Raw genomic sequence first — 25,036 nt, 5'->3', positions numbered from 1 at the left:
ATACTATGCATAATGTATTTCATCACTATTGGTGAGTCTTGCTTCAAAACAACTATTTTGCCCTCTGGCTATTGGTTATATAAGATTATGTATAAAAGCCTACTAAGTATCGATAAACTGTTTGATGAAATATATTCAGTTATGAAATCCTGTTTTTGGAGCCAAAAAAACATCAGCAGTTGTGTTGGAAATGATATATCAAAATACAGTATCAGGAGTCACCACATACTTTGAAATAATAGATTTTTCTCCTGGACTTTGTAATGAGATGGCTTCAGAGCAGTGCTGCTCATATATGAGTTTTTCTGGGCTGCTTTTTGTTCTTCAGATTCCACAGTGATGACAGAGAGTAGATTCCATTTTTAGTCTCTTTAAATATGTTTTGTACTCTGTAATTCATTTAGATTAATTATTCCTAAAGCTTTTGGATAGTTGCATCTTCCAAATAATTGAGTCAGCCACCAGCATACAATTAACAAAAAAACCCAATCCTCCCACACAAGTTTCCTTTTAGTGTCCCTTCTTGTAACTCTGATGCAGTCACACCTTCTGTGTGGTTGTTGAGACAATATTTGAGCCTCGGTCTAGGGACAACAAGTGTCTGTCTTCTGTTAGCTCTACATGGGCTCGATATAGTATCTGCATTTCTCCAATCTTGCAGAATAGCAGTAGAGAGAGACTGGAGACAACTAGCATTACCGTATCTCAATTAGCAGGCTGTTTCTCTAACGCGATATACTGGCACGTGATCGAGCGATCGATTCCCGCAAGTAATTGTCTTTATTCACAGACGCGTTACATACAAATGATCACTAATATACTTGACCCAATGAAAATCATTGATATGGTATTACAACTACAGTCATCTGATAACGTGGTTCTCCATTTCAGTTTATTATTGGGGGGGGACCCCGATTCCAACCCTTGCGGTATAATGGATGATTCCTAGCAATGCCAAAGCAAACATATTCATTTGCAAAACTACTAGAGCACCTTTATTTGTTTGAAGATATGACCCATTTAGATCCAAAGCTTTGGAGAAGCGGACTGAAGAGGAACAGCAAGGACAGGGTCACGTCACGTCACGGGACTGTTTTCGAAACTTCGCGTTTTTGTTTTTCTCAGAACCAAGAAGCAACCGTCCTCGCCCTCTACCGGCCACCTATAGAAACGCCCTCCCTATCTCGTCCTCTCTATGGTCTGAGGGAATGGCCGTTCTCCAGTCCCCTCCCCTCTTGTCACTCCGAAGGTTGGGCGTTGTGGATTGAGAGCCGACTCCGGCTAAGCGAGTCAGCCCCGGCTATAGTTAGTCAGAGAACGCTGGCTTCTTGCTGGAAGAAGAAGAGCAGAAGCCGAAGCGGAGGTAGTGCCTCCACCCCAGGGTGATTATGCCCTTCACCACGGCCAAAGTGGCCACACGGCTGAGCCAAGGAATCACCGCCAAAAGAGCAGCGCTGGCACTGCTGGTGGCGGCATATGGGGCCAGGAAGTTATACCCCATCCTACGAAGACAGTGGGCTGCCTCGGTCCTCCAGATGAATTCAGAGACCACCAGTCCCAGAGAGCCAACAGCAAGGTGGAAGGAACTCGAGGAGGGCACCACATCACCGCCTGGTGTGAACAAGGTGTTTTTTCTCCGTCTCCTCCGTCTCCTGAGGTTGTTGTTCCCTGGACCACTGTGCCGGCAGACAGGACTCTTGGCCTTGCATTCAGCTGCCCTGGCTAGCCGCACCTTCCTCTCAGTTTATGTGGCCCAGCTGGATGGACGGTTGGCCCGCTGCATTGTCCGTAAGAACCCACAGGACTTTACGTGGCAGCTTCTTCAGTGGCTCCTCATTGCCCTGCCAGCCACCTTTGTCAACAGTGCCATTCGGTACCTGGAAGGGCAACTGAGCCTGGCCTTCCGTGGACGCTTAGTGGACCATGCCTATCAGCTCTACTTTGAGGGTCAGACCTATTACCGGGTCAGCAACATGGATGGACGGTTGCGTAACCCGGACCAGTCACTCACAGAAGATTTGGTGGCCTTTGCTAATTCTGTGGCCCATCTCTACTCAAACTTGACCAAGCCTGTCCTTGATCTCATTGTGACTTCCTATACCCTCATCAGTTCAGCTAGATCAAAGGGGGCTGATACAGTTTGGCCCTCAGTTATTGCTGGTTTGGTAGCTTGCACCACTGCCAAGGTGCTACGTGCCTGGTCACCAAAATTTGGCCAGCTGGTGGCTGAGGAAGCGCGCCGGAAAGGAGAGCTGCGCTACATGCATTCCCGTGTGGTGGCCAATTCGGAAGAGATTGCCTTCTATGGGGGGCATAAGGTAAAGTAGGCAGAATGACAATATTTTTAGTAGAAAAACAAGTTTTAGTTTTTGGAAAGAGGAAGTCTGTAGGCTATTTGGACTTCTCTAGTTCTGAATGAGGAATAATAATATAGTCTAATTAGAAAAGTAAAGAGAAGATACTTTTTTATTCTCTGTGTTAGTAATTTACCATCTTCTCCTGTAGAATTACACCAAAAGCTCAGCAGCTAACTCAATTTCAATTCTGCCTTAGGCAAAATGAAGCTGTCCCAAGACCATTTAGACCAGCACCCTTGTTTACTTCCTTCCTTTGTTGTTTCCTTGAATTTGTCCTGAGGCACATCTAGGGCTCTAACCTTGATTATAATCTGTCCTTGTTGCTACCTTTCCAACATCCTGCAAAAATCTTTCTTGGTTTCTGTTTATCCTACCTAATTCAAACAGTTGAGGTAGCCCCAAGGCTTTCTACGTTTGGCACCAGTTTGTCTTCTAATGTTTCCTGCATTGCCAGGCAGAGGAGTGAACTGAAAGGCAGTAAATGTGTATGGTATGTGGAATTTCTGATTCCCAAATATAGAATGAGAAATACCAGTAAGGAACATAGGTATAAATCAAAACTCCTGTTGATAAAGAATGGAGAAAGAAAGAATGTTTTAACACTGGGAAAAAGAATGTGATACTAATAGTCATACCTTTCACATATTTTTACTTTTCCCCATTCTTTAGTGCTAATGCTGCTGTGCAAAATGTGTTCCAAGGCCCAACATCTCTCCCTGTGGTAACTTCTTTCCAAAATTAAGAGTAAATTAAGGTCATATTTACACAAAAATCACAAGCAAATAGGAACAAATATTTCCTTCCTCTTTCAAGGTTCACTGATTTTTTTTTAAAAAAGGATCAAAATGCAACAGTTGCTTTTTTAATAAGAGGATCAATAATATCCCATAACTAGCATTAGACATAATGTATTTATTCCATAGCTAGTAATTTTGTACTAACTAATCAGTTAATCTGCAGTTTGTATTACCTGTTTGCATATAAAAGCTACAGTAGATGGACATTCAGAGTGCATGTACAGTATACATACATCACAGAACTAACCTAATTATTCATTTATGCTATGTTTGATGTGGATCAGGAAATGTAGATTAAACTGCATTAGGATTCAGGGAATTCTGATCCAAAGTGTGATAGATATGCTTTGTGCCATTGAGAGATTAATAAAGCCTGTATGAAAAAGGTGTAGGACAGCTGAGTGAAGATAAATATTAGATAAGAACATATATATATGAATTAGAGATGATAAGAAAATGTATAAACATGGACAAAAAGGCTGCAATCTTAAATTCTTAACTAAAATTGGGATGGGGAAAGTTCCACTGAACTCATTTGCAAGTAGAGATTTTTAGAATTTTGCTGTAGAGCAACTAAAGTCTAGAATCGTTCAGTTTCATTTTCTTCTGTTTACATGGTCTATTAAGGCACCTGCAGTTTATGAGTTCTAGTTCCACTTTAGGCATAAAAGCCGGCTGAGTGAACTCTTGTATATAAATATGCTGCAGAAAGCACTGACTAGTGGGGGAAATAATTTGGGTGTCATTTCTCATATTTGTAGAAATAATAACAAAACTAAATTCTTTATCTGGAGTTCTCTGAGTTTTAGGTTTATTTGTCCCGCAAACTAATTTGCATATTATACTAACTCATGGTATTTTTCATCTTGGTTTATTCAATAAACTATATTTTGTGAACCCAGCCTTTAAGAACAGGTGTCTCCCTCGATCTAATTGTCTAATTCATTTGGTTTTTATTCCTCTCTCTGATCTGGGAACACATCCATTTGTCTACATGCCCAGGAGATTCTTTGGTGCATTTACATTGTTGAAATAAAACATGGAGATGCCTATCTTTGGGGTTCTAAACCTCAAGTCACTTTGTTTCTTCCTGCTACTCTTTTCAGGTGGAGCTGTCCCTTCTGAGGCATTGTTATCATCAGCTGGCCTCTCAAATCAATGTGCTGCTTCTGGAGAGACTCTGGTATGTGATGCTGGAACAGTTCCTTATGAAGTATGTGTGGAGTGCTGCTGGGCTGGTCATGGTGGCTGTACCAATCATCACTGCTACTGGTTACTCCGAGACAGGTGAGGATGGGAGAAGAAAGCAAAAACTGCTGCTCTCCTGGGAGCAACATGGCTCAAAATAATAAAATGGGCATTTAAGATCATACGTTAACAAGCAGGAGCTGGTAGAGCAGGGGTGTCAAACTCAATTTCATTGAGGGCCATATCAGCATTGCGGTTTCCCTTGAGGTGTGTGGCCAGGGTGGGTGCGGCCTACTGGGTGGGCATGGATGGAGTGGGTGTGGCCTACTGGGTGGGCGTGGTCAGCTCTACATCATTCGCGTCAAGGGTGCCTGTGGGGACCTGGACAGGGGTGGGACAGATCTGAGGTCTCTGGCAGAAGGGGGTGCGACCAGGGCAAGTGCCAAGGCATGGTCCACTGGAAGAGCCTCACTGTTCCTCTCAGGCCATGCGGGGGGGGGGGCTGGATGGTGGTGCGGGCTGCCCGGAGCCCTGGGCAGCAGAGGTCAAACTCCCAGCCTGGCCCTCAAGCACCTGCAGCACCAAGCCCAGCCCCACTTCCCCAAGGGGGCGCCTAGCTGCACTTATCTCCTCGTCAAGGCTGCTGCTGCTGTGCTTGCTCTCCTTAGCCAGGTTGCTCATGATGGGTACGAGGGCAAAGTCAGAGGGAGGCCCATTCCCTCTCCATGGGAGGAGACCCGGCTTTGTATCCAAAGCTTCCTTAGCAATAGGATGGGACACCCCCAGGATAGGCCAGGAGGAGAGAGAAAGGGGATGGTAAAAGGGCAGCAGGGCAGGACTAAGGCTTGGAGGGCTCTGGGGAAGGGGATGCCATGAGCAGCGCGAGAGTCAACATTACCTGCACGACGCCCCCACCCTGCCTGGTCTCAGCAGGCAGTGAGGCGCTCTCCTCACAGCGCCCGAGAGGCTGAGCCAAGTGGCGTGAATCTGAAAAGAAACATGATGCCGCCCAGCCCCCAGCCTCGGCAGGCAGCGAGGTGCTCTCCTCACAGCACTGAGAGGCTAAGCCAGGCGGTGCGAATCTGAAAAGAAGTGCGATGTCGCCCAGCCCCCAGCCTGCCTGGTTTTGGCAGGCAGCTGGGCACTTTCCTCACAGCGCCAAGAGGCTGAACCGGGCGGTGCAAATCCAAAAAGAAGCACGATGCCACCCAGCCCACAGCCTGCCCTGTTTCGGCAGGCAGCGGGGCGCTCTCCTCACAGCGCCGAGAGGTTGAGCCATGCGGTGCGAAGCTCGTCAGTTTTGCACCTTGCTGCCTGCTGAAACTGGGCAGGCTGGGGGCTAGGCAGCATTGCACTTCTCATCCGATTCGTACCACCCAGCTCAGCCTCTTGGCGCTGTGAGGAGAGCGCCCTGCTGCCTACTGAAACCCCTCCCCCGGAGCCCATCAAGCTGAATATGTGAAGTAGGTGAGGGCCATTTGATGGCCACTTCCAGGTGATGGTGCATTTCTTCATTCCTCACAAAGGGTGACACCTCCCCAGCATGCACCCAGGGGGTGGGGCCGATGCGGCAGGGGCTGGTTCCTCGTTGTTTCCAGACGGCCTTGTGGAGATAAGACTGAATGCGTTTCAGCATAGATGACCACCACAAAATTGTACATTGGCTCCTGGCTGGCCTGGGCCAGGACCAAGGCAGCGGGGCCGTTCCCTCACTGTTTCCAGGATGGCTTCGCAGGCCACATGAAACCTCTTCACGGGCCGCTTCTGGCCCACGGGCCTTGTATTTGACATGTTTGTGGTAGAGGATCAATATGGAATCATTAAGGATAATCATTAAGGATGATGGCTGAAACACTAATTGCTAACTCACTGGAAGGCTTAGTGAGGGCAGAATAGCCCAGGGCACCTTCTGACTGGCTCATGTCTACACATCTCATACAGGCCATTTCCACACTAGTGATTAATAGTGTTACCCAACCATTCTTCTGTCTGTATATCATGATGAGGGTGACTGGGTGATGTTGAGATATAGAGATATAGATTGATAGTGGGCACAAGCATCTATGTAGCATCGTGTCAGTACTTCCTTAAAGCTAACATGCTTTTTTTTTTTCTATGATCGCAGGGCAATAGCTGCATGATCCCAAGTAAAGACATACTTGTTTAAAGGAATTGCTATGTGCACTTACACACAAACTCCAGTTCACGCTTTCCCCTTCCAATCCAGATGTCTAGAATCACTAGTATAGAAATAGTCGCAGGAAAATGCAACCAAGCACAGAAAGATGCACTCATGGTAGTACAAGAGCCGTACTGCAGACTAACTCACTGCTCGCTCCAGGAGTTTGATTCTCACCAGGCTCAAGGTTGACTCAGCCTTCCATCCTTCCGAGGTCGGTAAAATGAGGACCCAGATTGTTGGGGGGAATATGCTGACTCTGTAAACCGCTCAGAAAGGGCTGTGAAGCGGTATATAAGTCTTAAGTTCTATTGCTATTGCTAGAAAACTGAACAGATAGGAGAGAACTGCAACAGCCAGGGGTTTTGTTGTGCAACACCTGAGAGCAAAAGCAGGTTGAGCCCTGAAGGGAAAAACAGGAATGACTGTTGAGGGCAGGGAATCGAGCTCTCCCCCCATCAGCTGGTTCTCCACTAATTCCCAAATATCATGGTTTCCCATTAAAAGCCTAAAATCACTCATTCTTCCCCTGTTGATGGTTCCCTCTAGCAGTTTGTATAAATACAATTACCTCTTCATGGAGACAGTGTACAGGTAGTCCTTGAATTAGAGCTGAAATGGAGCATGCCCATTAGGGTTGGCGTCAGGAGGGCCGTTAAGTGAACTGCCTCACTTAACGACCCCCTTCATCACTGCTCTTCCCGATGCATTTGTTAAATGAACATGTTTTAAACAAACAGGTTGTTAAGTGGAGCATGGAGAGCCTCAGGGATTGGGGAGAACCTGAAGAGCTGGGTGCAGGCACAAGTCCACTTGCCTCAGACCTTCCAAGGCCTCCCCCCACCTTCTGAGAGACCCCATGCTCCACTTCCCCCACCTTGGGGTCTCCACATCCTGTCACCTATCGTTCACTTACCTTTCAATGATCTCCAGAGCTCAGGAGATCTGAGTAAGTAAAGAGTATAGGCCACACCATTCCCGGGCCACATAGCACAATCCCACCAGCGGCCACCTGCAGTGGACATAACTTCAAGACTGGGTCATAAGTAGGTTTTAGAGGGGGTCTGTCATAACTTTGAACAGTCACTAGGTGACCTGGCTTAAGTCAAGGACTACCAGTATAACTTTCTTCATGTTATAATTTTTTCACCTACTAGTTGTCCCAAATACATGTCAGGAAGATGATTAAACTATGTAAAGTCTTCCTTCACATTTCAGAGTTCAAATCTAATGCCACAGATCTTTGGAAGATTAAGGGAAACCTAAAGAATGAATAGGTGTCTTCCTCATGAAGCGTTATCACAGAACATTTTAAGGCAATATTTGGAGTATTATTTGTTTAATAGTTTCATGGAGGGATGCCTTTTTTTTTTTTTTTTTCTGGCCCTCATCACAGGAGGGTTCTCATGCTGGTATTTTCAACAGGTGCCAGACTGCAGCAGGAATAAGCAACCTCAGATCAGGGTTTCAAGGAAAGTGATTCCTAATGAGAAAATGGGATTCTAGGCAGTAGAAGTGAGTGGAGAAATGGAGATATGTGTTCCAGCCTTTCCTCCCTGTCACAATTTTGTTCCACCAGATTCAGAGGCAGTGAAACAAGCTGCAGTGGAAATGGAAGAGAAAGAATGGATAAGCTTGAGGACTGAGGCTTTTACCACAGCTCGGAATCTTTTGTCTGCAGCAGCCGATGCTACAGAGAGGGTCATCTCTTCCTACAAAGAGGTACAGATGCTCAGTTGCCTGGGGAAGAATTGGGTCAGTCTGATCCTCCCATGAAGGATGTAAATAAGCCTCTATGTCTTTATAATCTCCTGAGGTATAATTCTAAAAGGCACATACTCTGTAACCTGCATTCAGGCAGGGCTTCAGTCCTGCAAGTTCTGAGAGCAGAAAGACCTTGTATCAGCTATTACTTGCTTCTTAATATCCTTAAAATGGGAATTTTTAGTAGTTTCCAAGAGCCATACCTATGAGCTTTGACCTTGCACTGCTAATATTTCATAAGATTAGTTTTCATCTCTTACCACCTAGACCAGGGGTAGGCAACCTTGGCTCTTTTATGACTGTGGACTTCAACTCCCAGAATTCCTGAGCCAGCATGGCTGACCTAGACAGACACACTGAATCGTACCATCATTTATGTTCCTCTCTTCAGAATAAGTCCCATTTAACTAGTATTCATACAGTAATCATTTCTGAGGAGACATTCACAGGATCCGGGGAGATCTTTCTTACTTCTCTATGGCTATCAGATCAGGTTGCAAAGATCTAGATGGTCATTAGGTGACATTCTTTGCCACCATCTAGTGGTCATCTGGATGTTCAGCCCAGATCTAATAACCAGGCCAACTTTGGCTATGTTTATACATTATGCTATTACCAAAGCCTATACACACCATTGTGGCTTAGTGTTATGTAGAGACTCAAGCCACCTCTCAGGCTTCACCAATCCTATTGATGTAATCCCAACTTTACCTCCTTTCAAAATAACTGTGATGTGATCATTCTTGTCTTGTAAAAGAAATTTAATTTCACAGATGAATATGAGAGTGGTGAAGATGCTGGCCTAGAAACCAGGAGACTGTATATTCTAGGTCTCTCTTACCCATGAAAGTTGGTTGCATAGCTTTGGGCCAGGCACTCTTTCTGAGCCCAATCCACTTCACAGAATCATTGTGAAGAAAATAGGAGGCGGGAATATTAAATATATTCACTGCCTTGATCAAAACATATTCTAAAAGGCAGGATAAAAATTTAATAATAATCTTCTTCAAGACCCCTTCCCTACCACAGCTGTACAGGTCAGTCTGGAGCAGTGGTTCTCAACCTTTTTAATGCCGCGACCCCAACCGGTCGTAAGTCGAGGACTACCCAACCGGTTGTAAGTCGAGGACTTTCCCTGCCCGGGAGCATCGCGCATGCGTGGTGCCGCCCCCTGCACCAGCTGAGGCGTAGCTGGTAAGCAGCAGAGATGGCGCAGGCCGACCACCGGCTGGGCCACCAGCTGGCCCAGCCCAAGGGAGGTAAGGCATCCGCCGGGCCCCACGCACGGCAGCAACCCTCCCTGTGCCTGCTGGCCTCCCACCTCCCACCCCTGGCCCTCTTTTACTTACATTTTTAGTAGTTGCTCAGCAGGGAGGGGTGGAAACTTCCAGACAGCTCGCCTTCGCTGCAGACAACTTGCAGCACCGTTTGCAATATGGGACTTTTGGCGGGCTCAGCAGGGCAGAGACAGCCTGGACAATTCCTATTGGCTTTTGAAAGCCAATAGAATTAGACTCTACTCAAAAGAGTCTATTCTATTGGCTTTCAAAAGCCAATAGAATAAAAGGGAGTAGCACAACTAAGGAAAAGGGGGAAAAAATGGTGGACTGCATTGTTTGGTGACCCCCTTGAAATGGTCGTTCGACCCCAAATGGGTCCCGACCCACAGGTTGAGAACTACTGGTCTGGAGGATCTTCAGTTACTTTTAAAATTAATTTATATGAGTTTCAAAATATCTTTCTATATATGTCTTATATAGTCTATATACAGACAGCAAGTCTGGTTTCCTATATCACAGTCAAAATAATATGGCATCTTTAATTTGGCTAGCATGTTGTACAACTCAATCATTGGGCTTTATAAACTCTGTATCTTTTATCCTTGCAAATCATTCTTCCTTCCCTCCATAATGTCCATACGCTGCTTTCTACATTGTCTTTTTTTTTCTTTAAATTTAAACACTGGTTTCTCAATAAACTCCTTCCAACCATAATTTTCTTCTCTTTCCCTTTTGACACATTCATTTTTCCTCATACATTTGCTTTGCAGTTTGGTCCTCATTCATTCTATCTATATAAAAAAATATATATTTCAAAATATTTCTTTCATATGGGCCACTCATACTTGTATTCAGTCCATAGTCATTCAATACCCATTCAGTCTTGCCCTTATTTCTTCTTATTTTATAATACACACCCCTGCCGTATCCCATTCCTGCTGCATTTGATTGACTGATTGATTGCATTTATATCCCTCTCTTCCTCAGGTTTATTTTACATGAGAGTCTTTCTTAATTTCACTTCACAAAAACTGCTGAGGACTTAGAAAGAGACTAACCAAAACTAATCAGTGAGCTGCATAGGTGAATTGGACTTGAACTTTAAGTCTAGAACCATAATCAGTACATTGGGTTTCTATTGTATACCTCCCAAGCCGTAGAAGAATCTGACATCAAAATTGCCTTTGTATAGGTCTGGCTTACAAATGTAGCAAGAAAAATAAAAAGCTGAGGTGTTCAGGAAAGAGGAAGTTTTTCAGTTTAATTGCTGATGGTCAGAGATACATTGAATGTTTTAAATACAGAAACATAATGTAAATGAAAGGTAGTTGCTGTAATTGAATAGTTTATTATTCCTTAATAGTAAATAGCTAAACCCTGTGGGTTCAGGGAGATACTGGTTACGCCCATTTGTCTTTTGATTGCTACAGTCCTAATTGTCAGTTTGATTGTATCTTATGGATACCATTTGCAAATACGATCTGTTTGATTTCATATATGTCTCCAGCACAGTAAGAGCTGGATAAATGCTTTGAACCTTATTACTCTGGCCTGTCAGACCCAGATTTGAGAAAACAACCATCAGTGAATGCCCACTACCCCAAACCCTGGCAAAAAGTTGATATGTGGATTCCCATTCCAGATGTACTGTAAATGAATTGCAGTTGTGGCTTTCTTCCCCAGGCAACTGAACTAGCAGGCTACACTGCTCGTGTGTATGAGATGTTCCGGGTGTTTGAGGATGTGAAATGCTGCAACTTCCGACGTCCTGGAGAGCTTGATGAAGGCCAGGCTCAGGCTAGAACAATTATGAAGCATGGTATGCGTGTCGAGGGCTCACTCCAGATCCAAGGTAAAGCTTTTCAGCAGACGTCTGGCTGAAGTGACACACATATCTCCACCTGCCTATTCCTGCAGCTGATGTTGCAATTGCATTCTGCTAGATAAAGATTTAGTGCCAGAAATTAAATTAAAGGATCAAATTAAAACTATAGCCTTGGACACTCAGGTTTAATTAAATATTTTGTTTACTAATGAAAGAAGGTGTATGGCTGCCACTCCTGTTTTGTGCCTGTAGTTGCAGACATTCAGAAAGTAGACATCTTCTAAACAGGCACAAGCTCAGTCTATGCTGTGGATTTGCTGAAAACATTTATACGCTGCTGTTTAGCCTGGGTGACTCCCAGAAAAGCTTACATAAGAATAGAAATAGTGAATCCCTGCCCTCAGGCTTTCAGTCTAAAAATATATGACACAGGAGGAAAATAAATAGTACACACCCTCTCTTAATAATTCACCATTCCTGTAGCAGCCAGTTGTGATGGGGTACTCCAGAAGGCCTAGATCAGGGGTCCCCAACCTCTGGATCATAGACCGATACCGGTCCACAGCCTGTTGGGAACCGGGCTGCACAAGCAGCGGGTGAGTGAGCAAAGCTTTATCTGTGCATGTGTGGGATCTAAATTGCATGTGAAACCTTTCCCCCACTCTGGCCCATGGAAAAATTGTCTTCCAGAAAACTGGTCTCTGGTGCCAGAAAGATTGGCAGCTACTGGCCTAGATGATACCTTCAGCTCCAGAGGACATGGTTTTGTTGCTGTCCTCTCAGTAGACCTTATAAGGGAAAGTAAAGGCCTCATCAACAGAGAGGAGAAATGCTGGCTAGTCTCACACATCACAGTGAGCCAAAAATGTGGATTATTTGATTTTGGTTTGGTATATTGCATGACTATGAACCCTGCCACTGTGGTTTAAAAACCATAGTTAGGATTACTTTATGGAGTTGGGGTATATTCAGCAAACTAGTTAAATAAACTATGTCTTAGCATAATGCATAAAACAGATTTAAGGCCTGATGTTTTTGTGTACTCATACTAAATTCTAAATTGTCTTAAAAGAATCAGGGAAAGTTTATTCTGGTTTTTTTATGCCTTCACATTTCCTGAATGTTTAGGCTGGCTGCAAGCCATGTAAAGTTCAGACAGTCTATTTTTTACTTCCAAATGCAGTTGGTGGAAGCCAGAAATACTTATATAATTTAAGCATAATATCTGTGAAAGAGTCAAATGATTTTTCTTGATCTGGTTCTCTCCAGATATCTGGGACTCTTTTTCCAAACAGCTCCAGCCATATTGCATGAAAGCAATGGTTGTTCTAGTCTAGCTTGTCTAGAGGGAACTAATTTAGGGAAGACTGCAGTAGATTCTTTCCAGTTTTACCTGTCCTTCATTGATGTTGGCCGAGACTGGAGAACTTGGAACTATTATCCTAGTTCCAAATGTTCTGGGAACTTAGAATTAGTTCCTGGTAGTCTGCTGTATGCTTTAATCTGCCAAAAACAATCCCTGCACTATAAAAATAATGCGTATTTGGTTTTGATCATTATTCCTTTTGTTTTTAAAACAACACATATAGAAATTAATTTCTAATGTTTTATTTATTTGATATTTTGAAACTTAAAATCAATCAGCAAAATGGTTTCCATAATTTAAAAAAAGCTAATAAAGAAAAAGTTTGAATGTTTTGCCTTTACATTCTGATAGTTGTATAGGATGTCCAATTATGTCATCACACATAAACGGAGATGGGTTTACTAGGCCTTGCTAACAACTTGTCAGAACTATCTTGGGTTGATCAGCTCATATTACCTGATTTTTTTGATGGGCCTTTCTCTAGAGTCTATGCCAAACAAGAAAGAAATGAGAGATGTACTCTCCAGTCTTCTTCAAGTTAATTCCACACCTCTGCGTAAATTATGCAAGGTCAACTTATTTGAAGGATATAACTTTCATAATCTGCTTTGTGAGACTTCCTCCTATGTCATTGGTACTAGTTTTGCTTGCCTATTCCAGGAAAATTTAGCAATTTCCTGCCTAAGAGTTCAGCTGTCATTACCTTGTTCAGATACATCTTTACAGCCTTTTTTCCCTCCTCTAATATGTCCTGAGAGGTGATTTCTATAATATTCAATGTAGTTGTAGAAATAAGGTGAATGTAATGCCTGCAGGCTTTCCCTGCTCTTTGTTAAATGTTTTAAGGAGCTACCTTTTTCAATTATTTGGTGGGGAGGGTACGTTACTATATTATTGGATACCTGTTTGCTAGGCTCAATTCAGATATGCTAAGCTATATCTTATGGGAAATGTGCCAGGTATTGAGGCCTGTTATCACACTCTAATTTTTTAAATACTTTTTTTAAAAAAATAAATAAATAGGAAACAGTATGCAGCAAAACATCAGATTTGATTGCCATTTTTATTTATAAGGATAGTTCTCATTTCTACACTAATTTTACAAAGCATTTGTAGAAAATAAAAATTGTCAAGATAGCCACAAGGAAAAATAGACAAAATTTAGCAGAGGTTGTAAGGAACATCCTGCAGAGAGAGATAAGAAATAGATTGGGAAGCAACTTTACCAGATCACCATCTGATGACTGGCTATTCTCTCTATGGTACCCACTTAATAAACTGTAAAGCCTCAACAGCAGCCGTGGACATGCCCACACCATGCTGTGAAATATCAGAAAGTGTCTGTTGTCTCAGGTTCCACCTACATGACATGAGTCATGGAGCAAAATAAATAATTGGTAAAGGGTTAAATTTGTTTATTTCTACTGAGAGGGTCAGCATCTCTTGCAATGAAATGCTTCTTTCATTGTGAATATAAGACTCTTGTCTTTTCTTTCCTTCTTTGCTTACAGGACATGTGATTGATGTCGACCATGGGATTATCTGTGAAAACATCCCTATCATCACTCCTACTGGGGATGTGGTAGTCACCAGCCTTAATATCCGAGTAAGTGGTCAAGGCATTAATATAGGGCAAACTGGCGTTGTAGATCCTGATGAACTACAACCCCAAGAGCCTGAACCAGCACGACTAATGGAAAGAGAAGCTGGAAATTGTAATGTGACCTCTTCTGAAGTCCAGGGATAGATAGTCTGAGTGAATAATAGGAAGACTGGGACTGGGATAACAGCACTGAAGCACTGATGAAAATGAGAGGTTACATCTTCTAATCTGACTGCATCAGTGTGGGAAGCAATTTAAGATTACTTTCATTGAGTAAAGCTGCCAACTTTTGAACTTGGCCCTATGCAGATATTATTTTAATAGGCTCCTCCTATTCATGAATTAGTAGGTGGCAACGCTGAGAAGCTTCCCCTCGGAATTCTGTAAGTCAGATTGTGATCCAAAGGCACAGGTGCAGATCAAAACAGTTTATTTTCATGGCTAGTTGATACAATAGCCCTGTTGGCAAACATGTTGACTCTGTTTATGTTTTGTTGGCCATTGCCTCTCTGTATATTCCTGGACAAAGTATATTCCTGGCATGGAAAGGAGACAGGGTGACAGGAGGCAACTGCAGGCATTCTGTTGTCTAGAATTTGGAGAACAGGAGATCAAGCAGCAGCAGCAGCCATGGAGTACTACAAGGGGAAGGGCTAGGGAGTCTCGCCTGTGTTCCAGGGTCTTGCCTGCGTTGAGGGGTCATGGGGGTTTTGATGGAACTGATAGGTAACTTCTGGTCTTTATGATTTTGCAAGAAGGCTGGGAATACAACGGGAGCCTGAGACCAGATTAAGAAGAGAGGTAGTGAGCTGATGGGGCTCAGAGATTGCTATTAGAGCATCAAATGGATAAAGTAAGTTGCCTGGACAAATGCAAATTCTATTGCATACATCGTTGGATATTGGGGGAGGGAGGAGCTTGGATCTTGAGAAACAATGAAAACTGCCAAGAATTGGAAAAAATGGGAAGAGACAATTATTGCTATTGTTGTTGTTGACAGTCACACAGTCAGCCAAATGTTCAGACTGGATTTGGCATTTTTATCCACCTATCAAGAGCTTTCCAAGGTCCTGGGATAGGCAGGTGTTGTTGTTTGATGGTGTTAGAGGTATCATTGCAGGATATATGCTGTTCCAAGTAAAGTTGCCTTTTGCAGTTGACTGATGATTTAATCAGCGCTAGTGATATTCAAGTGTTGCTTCAGATGTTTGGGGATATTATTGTTATTATTATATTTTTATTCTGCCTTTTTCATATTTTTCTCTGTGCCTCCCCCTTGCAGGTAGATGAAGGCATGCACCTACTGATCACTGGACCAAATGGCTGTGGGAAGAGTTCCCTTTTCCGGATCTTGGGGGGGCTTTGGCCAACTTACAGTGGCACCCTCTACAAACCACCTCCTCATCGAATGTTTTACATTCCACAGAGGTACAGTGGCCAGTATGGCAAGGGAGGGTGGGGAATTGGGGGCCAAACAATAGAGAGGCTGGGCCTCTTGGAATGCATTGGATTGAGTGAGGAATGGAATAAGAATAGGAAAACTCTGGATTCCACAGATCGGTACTCTAGTTGCCCCAAGGTTCTGATCTCTTTTTCACATCAGAGAAAGGAAATTGGTGCACTGAAGAATGCCCTAGTTTGAATCTCTGCCCTGTCATGAGATTACTAGATAACTTCATGCAAACTACCATTGCAGCATTCTGGGGCTTTCCAGTTTGATTAAATACCAGATTTCATCATCCCAGGATGGCTATTGTGCATGCTGGCTAGGCTATCAAAACCCTAATTGTGGACAGTTTCAGCTGCTGTTCAAATGCCAATGATTTATTTACTTGGCATTTCACTGTAGACCGTACATGTCTGTGGGCACCCTGAGAGACCAGGTGATTTACCCAGATACGGCCAAGGATATGGGACTGAAAGGACATACTGATTCTGACCTGGAACGGATCCTGAACATCGTCAACCTCAATTATATTGTACAGCGTGAAGGAGGTGGGTAGCTCCCTGGCATGGATGGAGAAAATGGCAATCAAACACCTTGACTTCCTGTGCCTTGTCTTGACTTTGGTTTACATGCAGCAAACAGGAAACCGGGTAGGTGGAGATAACAGTAGAGCTTCTTCTTTAATTATTTTCCAATCAGGTTGGGAAGCTGTCAGTGACTGGAAGGATGTACTTTCGGGTGGCGAGAAGCAGCGAATGGGGATGGCGCGGATGTTCTATCACAGGTTAGTGCCTAGAAGTGCATTTCCAATTGTACTTCACACCACTCCCTGTTGATGCTGGATTAAATCACACAAACAGCTTCCAAGGAGTGTGGGTTGGGAAGAAGTGGTGAGGATCAATTCCAAATGTACCAGTTGATTTGATCATACACCATTGTAATCACAAAGGATTAACAATATAGACATACAAACTAAACTATCTAAAATAATTATAATAGCTTAATTGAAGCCAGGAATGGCCATTTCCCTTATTTCCTGAACTGTCTTTGACATAATTTCAATTTAAGTAGTGTTTGGAAAGCAGCCAAGCCTGCCAAAGAACAAGATTGTTCCATAGGGCAGGTGCCCTTTATGTTTCCAGGTCTCTGCTTCCTTCCTTTCCCATGAGGTGGTTACTGGATAATTAAGTCCAGTAGGAAGACGGGTGGTCCTGATTCTGCATGGGAGTGACAGATAGGATACTGGACTAATGAAACAGGCATTTGGGATTGCTGACCTGGATTCTCCCTTCCTTGCCCCAGGCCAAAGTACGCTCTCCTTGATGAATGTACCAGTGCTGTCAGTATCGATGTAGAAGGCAAGATCTTCCAAGCAGCAAAGGATGCAGGAATTGCGTTGCTCTCCATCACACACCGACCTTCCTTGTGGTATGTCTTGTTCTTTGCCTGGGATATATTAGCCTTTATACCTTCCCTTCCTTGCTTAAAGGCTTTTGTTGTTGTTTTTGTTTGAATAGATATATCACACTTGTAGCAGATTCCCAGGGGTTCCTGAGTAGGTCCTCCAAAACAACAAGGTCTCTTGTGATATTAATCTCTAAGGTATCACAAGATTCTGTTATTTTGCATTTACTGTAGCATCAAGTTTCTGTGAATTACATTCCATTTCACTGGGGTAATACAGAAAGAATTGTAAAAGCAGTTAGAAGTACAATCAAAATTTAGAAAAGAAAAATATTAAGAGGTCAAAAGAAATGTAGGAGGTGCAGACACTGACAACTACAGTACCGTAAATGCCGGCGTACAAGGCGACCCGGCGTATAAGACGACCCCCGTCTTTATAGCCAGGCCGCATTCCTAGAATGTCGTCTTATACGCCGGAAACTACCAGTATTTCCGGCGTATAAGACGACTCGGCGTATAAGACGACCCCCATCTTTGGCGCCGATTTCAGCGCTCGCGGAAGTCGCCTTATACGCCAGAATTTACGGTACCTATAGTGGCTATTCATGAAACTTTTGGTTTTGACACAATCATTCTTACTGTCAAATTAACTGAAACTTAATTAATTGGATTCGAATAACATGCAAAGCCATTAGGTGACTCACATGTTTCTGCTACATGAACCCATTCATGTTTGTAAGATGATTTCAGGTTAAGTATGATCTGTGAATCAAGCTGTGTTATAATAAAAATCTTCATATCTATTTAATCCATGAGAAATAGCATTATGTTTCAATGAAATTATAAGTAGTCCTTATTTAGCGATTGCCTCATTTAGCAACCGCAGTTAGGATAGTGATGAAAAATAACTTTATAACCGATCCTCACATTTATGACATTCCTGCAAAACAAACGAAAGCTGAAGTAAGATCATAAGCGCAGTTGAGTTGCAGTCTGGATTGTGGTTGCTAAACACAATCCTATATATTTGTTTGCTTTTGGATTAAGCCATAACTTTCAAATTATGATTTATTGTTGTTCTAATCCAACAATCACTTACGGTCTTTAGTAAAACATGAATAAACAAGTCACACATTCTCTTAGAACACTGTTTGTATTACAGCACAGTTTTTCAAATTATCCATAATTGGATGAATTCATATTTCATGCTAAGCCACTCAGTATATCAGAAATAAGAACTGGTGACATTCTAACATCAGTAAACTATAAGTTCTTTGCAGCATCCAAAGCATCCTTTCTTCTTTTATAAGTTCTTTCTTCCTTTGTCTACAAATGCTAGGAATTGTATTGTAATGAAGTGACAGCCTTTTTAGCTGGAAATCAAGGTTTACAAACCACAGTGACCAGATTCACAGAGCTTGCTGAGACACAACCAAGCAATGTCATATACTTTAGCACAATGTGCAGACCAGTCTCATTTCTTTATCAATTGCTCAACGTTCACCTCTGGAATCTTCTGCATCCTTTGTCTTTGTGAAGAGTTGTTGGGAAAATAAACAAGTTGGATCCTTCTTAGGATCCTTCTTACTGGATCCTTTCCCTGAAATCCGGCCGCATATACCTGCCTGAGAATACTCCTCATCTATTGTTGTTTGTGTCATTGATTTGATTAACAAAAGGAAGGAATTCCGAAAGAATATTATTTTTGCCTTCACTCATCTCTGGGATATGCCTCCATGATAGTGCCCGGGGCAGGTATACGATTCTTCCAGGAAGCATGTGCCAATTCAATACTTCCCCTGACTGCAAATTCTTTCCTTGCACTACTATAGAAATCTCTTTTTGCCAAGTTTTCACCTATTTATATCCACAAGTCTCTCAGATGGGCAGGTTGGGAAAGTGTGCCTAGGAGCCTGAAGGCAGAATTTGCCACTACTTCGGTGCCCAAGAGCAGCCATTATGGATCAGATTGCCTATCTGGTTCTTTTTTTTTTTTTTTCTAAAGCAGGGACAGGAAAGGAACTTTTTCTTAGGATCTTCTTCCCTAGGAATCCTGGGCCTTTAAGAAGCTTTGTGCCAGGAAAAGAGGCACTTGCTGTACTCCTTCTTTCAGTACACACTATAAAAAGGGACAGGGGACCTGTGTATTGAATCTGGCAAGCCTCAAGCCACTTTCCAAGCCTCATCCTTCCTCTCCCCCACCAGCCCCCAGTTATACTTCCTTTCCCTCCTCCATTTCTCTCTCTCTCTCTCTCTCTCTCTCTCTCTCTCTCTCTCTCTCTCTCTCTCTCTCTCTCTCTCTCTCTCTCTCTCTCTCTCTCTCTGTGTGTGTGTGTGTGTGTGTGTGTGTCATGTTGCTGGCTGCTCTCCCAAGCAGGGAGTCATGTCCTCAACAGGAAATTGTGTGGGCAGGAGCACCATGGTCTCATCCCTGGAGACTGAGAATGGTTTTGTTTCTGACTCCCCTCCCAGGAGACAGCTTAGTGGAAAAACCCTCCCCCAAACCCCTCCTACACATAGAACATTTGTCTAGAGGAATGAGGAACAGTAACAGAGCCAGTGTGGGTGAGGTTGACCTTGAGCAAGGAGAAAGATGGCAGGCTGAATGCAGAAGTTGTATCCTGGAACGGTCTCTCAATAGCCTCCATCCTTATTTTCAGGAAGTACCATACGCATCTCCTCCAGTTCGATGGGGAGGGCGGCTGGCGGTTTGAGAAGCTGGACCCTGAAGCCCGTCTCTCCCTGCGTGAGGAAAAGCAGAGCCTGGAACAGAAGCTGGCAGGGGTCCCTGAAATGCAGCAACGTCTCGGCGAACTCTGTCAAATATTGGGTGAAGATGCACCCTCTACAGTGGGGTAGGTGGGTGATTTGGGTGCCTTCCAATCTCCCTTTCTTGCTGGCTTGATAAGAAGGACCCTAATTGTGAGACTTCCACCTGAGGAGCTGCACAAGATGGGCAGTTTTTGTCCCAGCCACCCAAGAAGCAGTTGAGGATACCCTGCAGGAGGGGCATTAGTTATTTCTGGCACCCATTAATTTATTCTTCTGCCTCAGTTTAGGGCTGGAGGAAGAAAGGGGTTGCCCCACACTGCCAATATCTCTGAAGCCAGCCCTTTCAATTCTCACACACATGGTGCCTCAATACCCCTAGATAGTACAAGGAGTTCTTCACAAGTGGGAATTGCACTGCTCCACTGCCAGTCTTGAGCCTCTGTACTCATGGACTTTGGGGAGTAACGTCTCAGCTACTGCCACCTCACCAACACAGAAACTTCAGCCAAACCAATCACAGCCTTTCTTCGCAGAAATGCCGCACACATAGCATGAGTGAAAATTGTGAAAGAAGCTCTTGCCAACCTCTTCCTTTCTGGCCTCCACAGCTAGGCTGCAACGTTTGGCTCCACTGGCAGATTTCTGGTACCCAAACTGAGGGATGTTTGCTCCTTCTTGAAACAGCCCTGGAGCAAAGTAGCAAGTTAAGAAATTCACATTCTATTAGGTGGTTTATGTTCTATGAAATGCACATATTTTTCAGGCACTTACCCTTCGTCTCACTAAGAACCTCTTTGTAATATAGAGCAAGTTGCCTAAGGAAGTCCCGGATCCATGAGACCAATCTTCTGAAGCTAAATTTGTGTCTCTTGTTCTGAGTATGCTCAGCTGGTGCCAGAGTTCAACATCTGGTGCCTTTATTGATGATTCAAACTGTATTGCCGACAGCACATCTTTGTAATCTCTGGGATCTCACCGCTGCATTCAAAGGATGCTCAGTAAACACAGACATGGGAAGGTCTTCCTGAAATGGGAAGAAAACCGCTGTTCAGGATTTAATTTAATTTATTAAAATTTTGCAGCTTAAACTGTCAAGCCATTTCCAATGGTTTCTCTACAAAGGTTTCTCTATATGGAGGAGGCCTTCACTTTTGGGAGGGAATGACCATTTATTGAGGGAGTTGAATTTCCAGGATTTTAGTATCACTTGCCAATGGAATTGGGTCAGTCAAATTGGAATTTCCTAGAGAGATTACACCAGAATTTTCTAGAAATATTTATGTTGTAAGTACCCATTTGATTTAGACTTGTCCGATGTTCTCATTTCCTGTATACCATGAGAGGCTACGTGGGTTCCCGATTCATTTAGTCCCTTGCCTAAAGCAGGATACATAAAGGAATATTTATTTGCAAACTATAGAGCTTTGCCAATTTACTCACATTGGAATAAGATCTTAGCCTGTCTTGATTGAGGATAGAGCATTGGTAGCTCCTATTTCAGCTATTGTGTGCATATTATTTTATCCTGCCACTTTAACCGATAGGATTTGTAGAGGGACTACACTAGATAGGAAAAGAATAGTTGGGTCCCCTTTTATGAGACCTAAATTAGATTATTATTCTTACTATTGTTATGCTATTGTTGGCCTGCCTCCCCCCCCCAAATAAAATCATGAGGGTGGTTGAGAATCTCTTACTATCATGGTTTAAAGTACTGATATCAACTTTTATCTCTCCCTATGAAATAACAGACCAACAAACTATTATTAGTGTTAGCTCCAAGATCCACCCAACAGTTCCTTTTAGTTGCAACTCCATTAGACCTGATATCAATCTTATAGACTGCCTTGGCCCATCCAACACTAGACAATACCTTTGTTTTCCATACTTTTGAGTCACTTTGATCCCACTCATAACATCCTCCCACGTATCCACATTTGGTTGAATCTGCCTGTGGAGAGTAATGAGTCGGTTTGTGGGGACAAAAAACTGGATAGATTTAGATTTTTGCAAGCTGCGGTATTATTAAAAAATACTCCCTCACTTCTCCCTCGTAATTAAAACAAAGAACAACACAACAAGGAAAAGGCTTGAAGAACCTTTTCTCCCACACGTGCCCCTTGAGGAGATGTTGGACTGCTGTGATTGCTCAAAAGCCCAGTTCCTATCTCCACCACCCATGCCTGCCCGTAGTTTGAAGTAATACTGCTTATTCAGCTGAATGAGCAGATGCAACCTTTTAGTTCCGCCTTTTTTGTGTAGAAATGAGAAAGTCACAATCCCCTAGCTGCTGCTTCCTGCAGATCAAAAGAGAGACTCTTAATAGTTCTCTGATGCTCTCTGCCATCTCCATCACACCCACAAGAACTTGTGATATTTGCTACCAGTGACCTTTCACTGCTAACGACCCTGTTGTTATATTTCCCAGCCATGGATCCATCAAGCCCACCAGTAAGGTCCAAGGCATTTACAGGGAGATTTTAGTCTGCATCAAACCACTTGTCCCGTGCCCTCTAGAACAGATGTATAATTCAGATTGCACTAAGTCAGAATGGGATCGTGTTGATTTGTGATGTTGTGCAGTATTGTGAGTTGTAAAACTTAGTTCTTGGCTTGGAATGAATTCATCCAGCTATCTTAATCAACAAAACATGGTTTCGAATGGGAGTTTAAAATGATGTGTGAAAACTGCCAGTATGTATATAAGAGCAGACTGGATATTGGAGGGAGGTGATGAAGTACCCTCTACTGTATTGTACAAGTGATTAGTTTTATTTACTGTGTGTCCGTATTTTGTAAAATTGCATTATCAGATCTATTATGGGCCATTTTATGAGCCTGGTATGTACTATTTACTCTTCTAGCAAGCAAGTAAAACTGTTTTATTGCTTATGGGGAGGGGAAGAGAACAGCAAAAGCCAAAGAGTGTGCCATTGAGATTGAGTGTTTGTCAAATGTAAAATTCTCACTGCAGCACATAGCTATTTCCATCTATTAGCTTTGATGTCAAAATCATGCAAACTATGCAACAAAGATTTTCTTGGTGGTTTTGGACAGGCAGGACTACGCATCCCAGTCTTTCTTCTGTCCTCACAGTGCCTTTTATGCTGGCAAAGCCAGGTTTATTCAGATGATGTTAATAAATATGATGAAACAAACAATTGTCTATGTGATTCTGTATGACTCTGGGTTCATTAGTGTATGTCAGAAATGAGAATCAGAAAATCTCAGGGTCCAAAAGTTTGAAAGAATCCCAGATTATTATAACACATGATCCTGCCTCACTGTAAGAATCAGTTGGGTATAGTAGTTAAAGTGCTGGTCTAAAAACCAAGAGATTGTGAGTGCCAGACTCTGAATGCCATGAATGTCAGCTGGGTGATTTTGGGTCAATCCCTTTCAACCCAACCCATCTCACAAGGTTGTTGCTCTTGTTCAGAAAATAGGAAGGGGAAGGAGTATTATGGTAGGTGTGTTCCCAGTCTTGAGTTATTTATAAATTAGTAGAGGCAGGATAAAAATATAATAATTGGAATAGATGCAATCCCAAAACAATTGGAGCACCATTTGAATACCATCATTTACAAAATTACCATTGGTCAATTGCAGAACAGCTTACATCCTAAGACAATACTTTTAACACCATCAAACAACATCTGCCTATCACAGGTCCTTTGAAAGGATTCAATAGATGGATAAAAATGCCAAATCCAGTCTAAACATTTGGCTGTGTGACAAACCATAATAATAATTCTGCCTATCTAAAGTCCGACCTAGATGAGCAAGATGAAATCATAAATTAATCACTTGGGTTGCAGGGGGTTACCCCACCCACCTTTCTCTGAAAAGGACCTGTCAGAATCTGCAGAGACAATCAAGGTAGACAATTCACTCTTATCATTACAGTGTAAACATGAAGGTGAGCTCTTATGGTTGCCATGGAGGCAATAAGTTCCTGAGGCCTTCCAGAGCTCACCTTCTGGGCCATAGACTCCCAGAGAGAATTGTTCCAACAAACCCTTTCTAATTACTTAATCTACCTGGAACAGACAAAACGTGATCAACAAAACATCTATAAAGCCAAATCTTCCAGGCAGATTTGGGGCACTTTTCAGCCACTTTTCGTTCCATCATCTGCGGCTAAGGAATGTTTTGCCTCACCCCTAATGAATTTGGTAATTTATTTTATATTCAGAACTGAAAAAAAAAATCTAAGTTACAAGTTTAACACATGGACCGTGCCTGGCAGATTTGAGTAATTTAAATGATACTGCATTGTGTTATAATATATTTAACACCAGCAGGAGACATTCCACCTTTATCAATTGGGAGAACAGCCTTCTCACCAGTTCCTGCAGAAACAATGAGTCACAGACCGAGAAGGACCCCTTTGCAGAAATAGATACTGTGAATTCTAATGGGGGGAAAAATTCAGTTTCTGCGATTTCTGTAACCTTATCATAAACTTTTTCAATCAATCCTGCTAAAGAAACTCTGGGAAAGTCTTACTTTTTGTAAGCGATGGGGCAGCCAATAATTTGACACACCGGAATTTCTTTTTTTTTTCCCCTTCCATAATAGAAGAGATGAGTGCCAAAATAATTTCAGAAAACCTGCCTCCCTATACCACTGGTCCCTCTGGTCATTTTCCTTTTGTAAACTCTTCTTTTTCCAGAAACACAGTTTTCTTCATCCTTTGCTGGAAAAACCCCCACAATCCTTCAGTATTGTTGCTTATCCATATAGCTATTCAGGAGTAACTACCATTAACAAAAGATAAACAGAAGAGTTGAGACAACTAAGGAAGCATTCAAAATGTGTTTGGCTTTCCCAGCTCAAGGTTCCTTTCAGATATTTGGGGGGAAAAATCACCATTCAATTCTACTACCATCCTCAGATAAGAGAACAGAACCTGTTACCAAAAGCTCAGGCAAGAAGTTAATTGTCCTTCATCAAGTATTACAAGAAATTTAGCTCCCTGGATATATTTTTTAATTAGTATATTTCATTTGGATGGTTATTTGTTTGTATTTTCACTTCAGTAATTTTATTTT

General features: G+C 42.8%; 1 protein-coding gene across 1 annotated transcript; it reads left to right on the top strand.

The window, feature by feature from the left end:
- The first annotated feature begins 1,201 nt into the window (after positions 1-1,201).
- Positions 1,202-23,140, top strand: ABCD1 (ATP binding cassette subfamily D member 1). The gene is made up of 10 exons (XM_039366093.1): positions 1,202-2,318; positions 4,261-4,441; positions 8,101-8,243; positions 11,249-11,417; positions 14,268-14,362; positions 15,642-15,787; positions 16,209-16,354; positions 16,506-16,590; positions 17,109-17,234; positions 19,871-23,140. The coding sequence occupies exons 1-10, from the start codon at positions 1,389-1,391 to the stop codon at positions 20,067-20,069; spliced, it is 2,220 nt and encodes a 739-aa protein (XP_039222027.1). The 5' UTR covers positions 1,202-1,388; the 3' UTR covers positions 20,070-23,140.
- The last annotated feature ends 1,896 nt before the right edge of the window (positions 23,141-25,036 follow it).

This window comes from Crotalus tigris, unplaced genomic scaffold, assembly GCF_016545835.1.
Source record: "Crotalus tigris isolate CLP2741 ecotype Arizona unplaced genomic scaffold, ASM1654583v1 scf7180000020218.1340706, whole genome shotgun sequence".
Taxonomy (NCBI): domain Eukaryota; kingdom Metazoa; phylum Chordata; class Lepidosauria; order Squamata; family Viperidae; genus Crotalus; species Crotalus tigris.
The sequence above is the reverse complement of the archived record's forward strand: the minus strand, read 5'-3'. Positions and strand labels throughout refer to the sequence as shown.

Excerpts from the sequence above, each read along its gene's own strand:
- ABCD1 (XM_039366093.1), top strand. The coding sequence starts at position 1,389 with ATGCCCTTCACCACGGCCAAAGTGGCCACACGGCTGAGCCAAGGAATC. Across the intron at positions 2,319-4,260 it reads CCTTCTATGGGGGGCATAAG|GTGGAGCTGTCCCTTCTGAG; the intron begins GTAAAGTAGGCA and ends TACTCTTTTCAG. Across the intron at positions 14,363-15,641 it reads TCACCAGCCTTAATATCCGA|GTAGATGAAGGCATGCACCT; the intron begins GTAAGTGGTCAA and ends TCCCCCTTGCAG.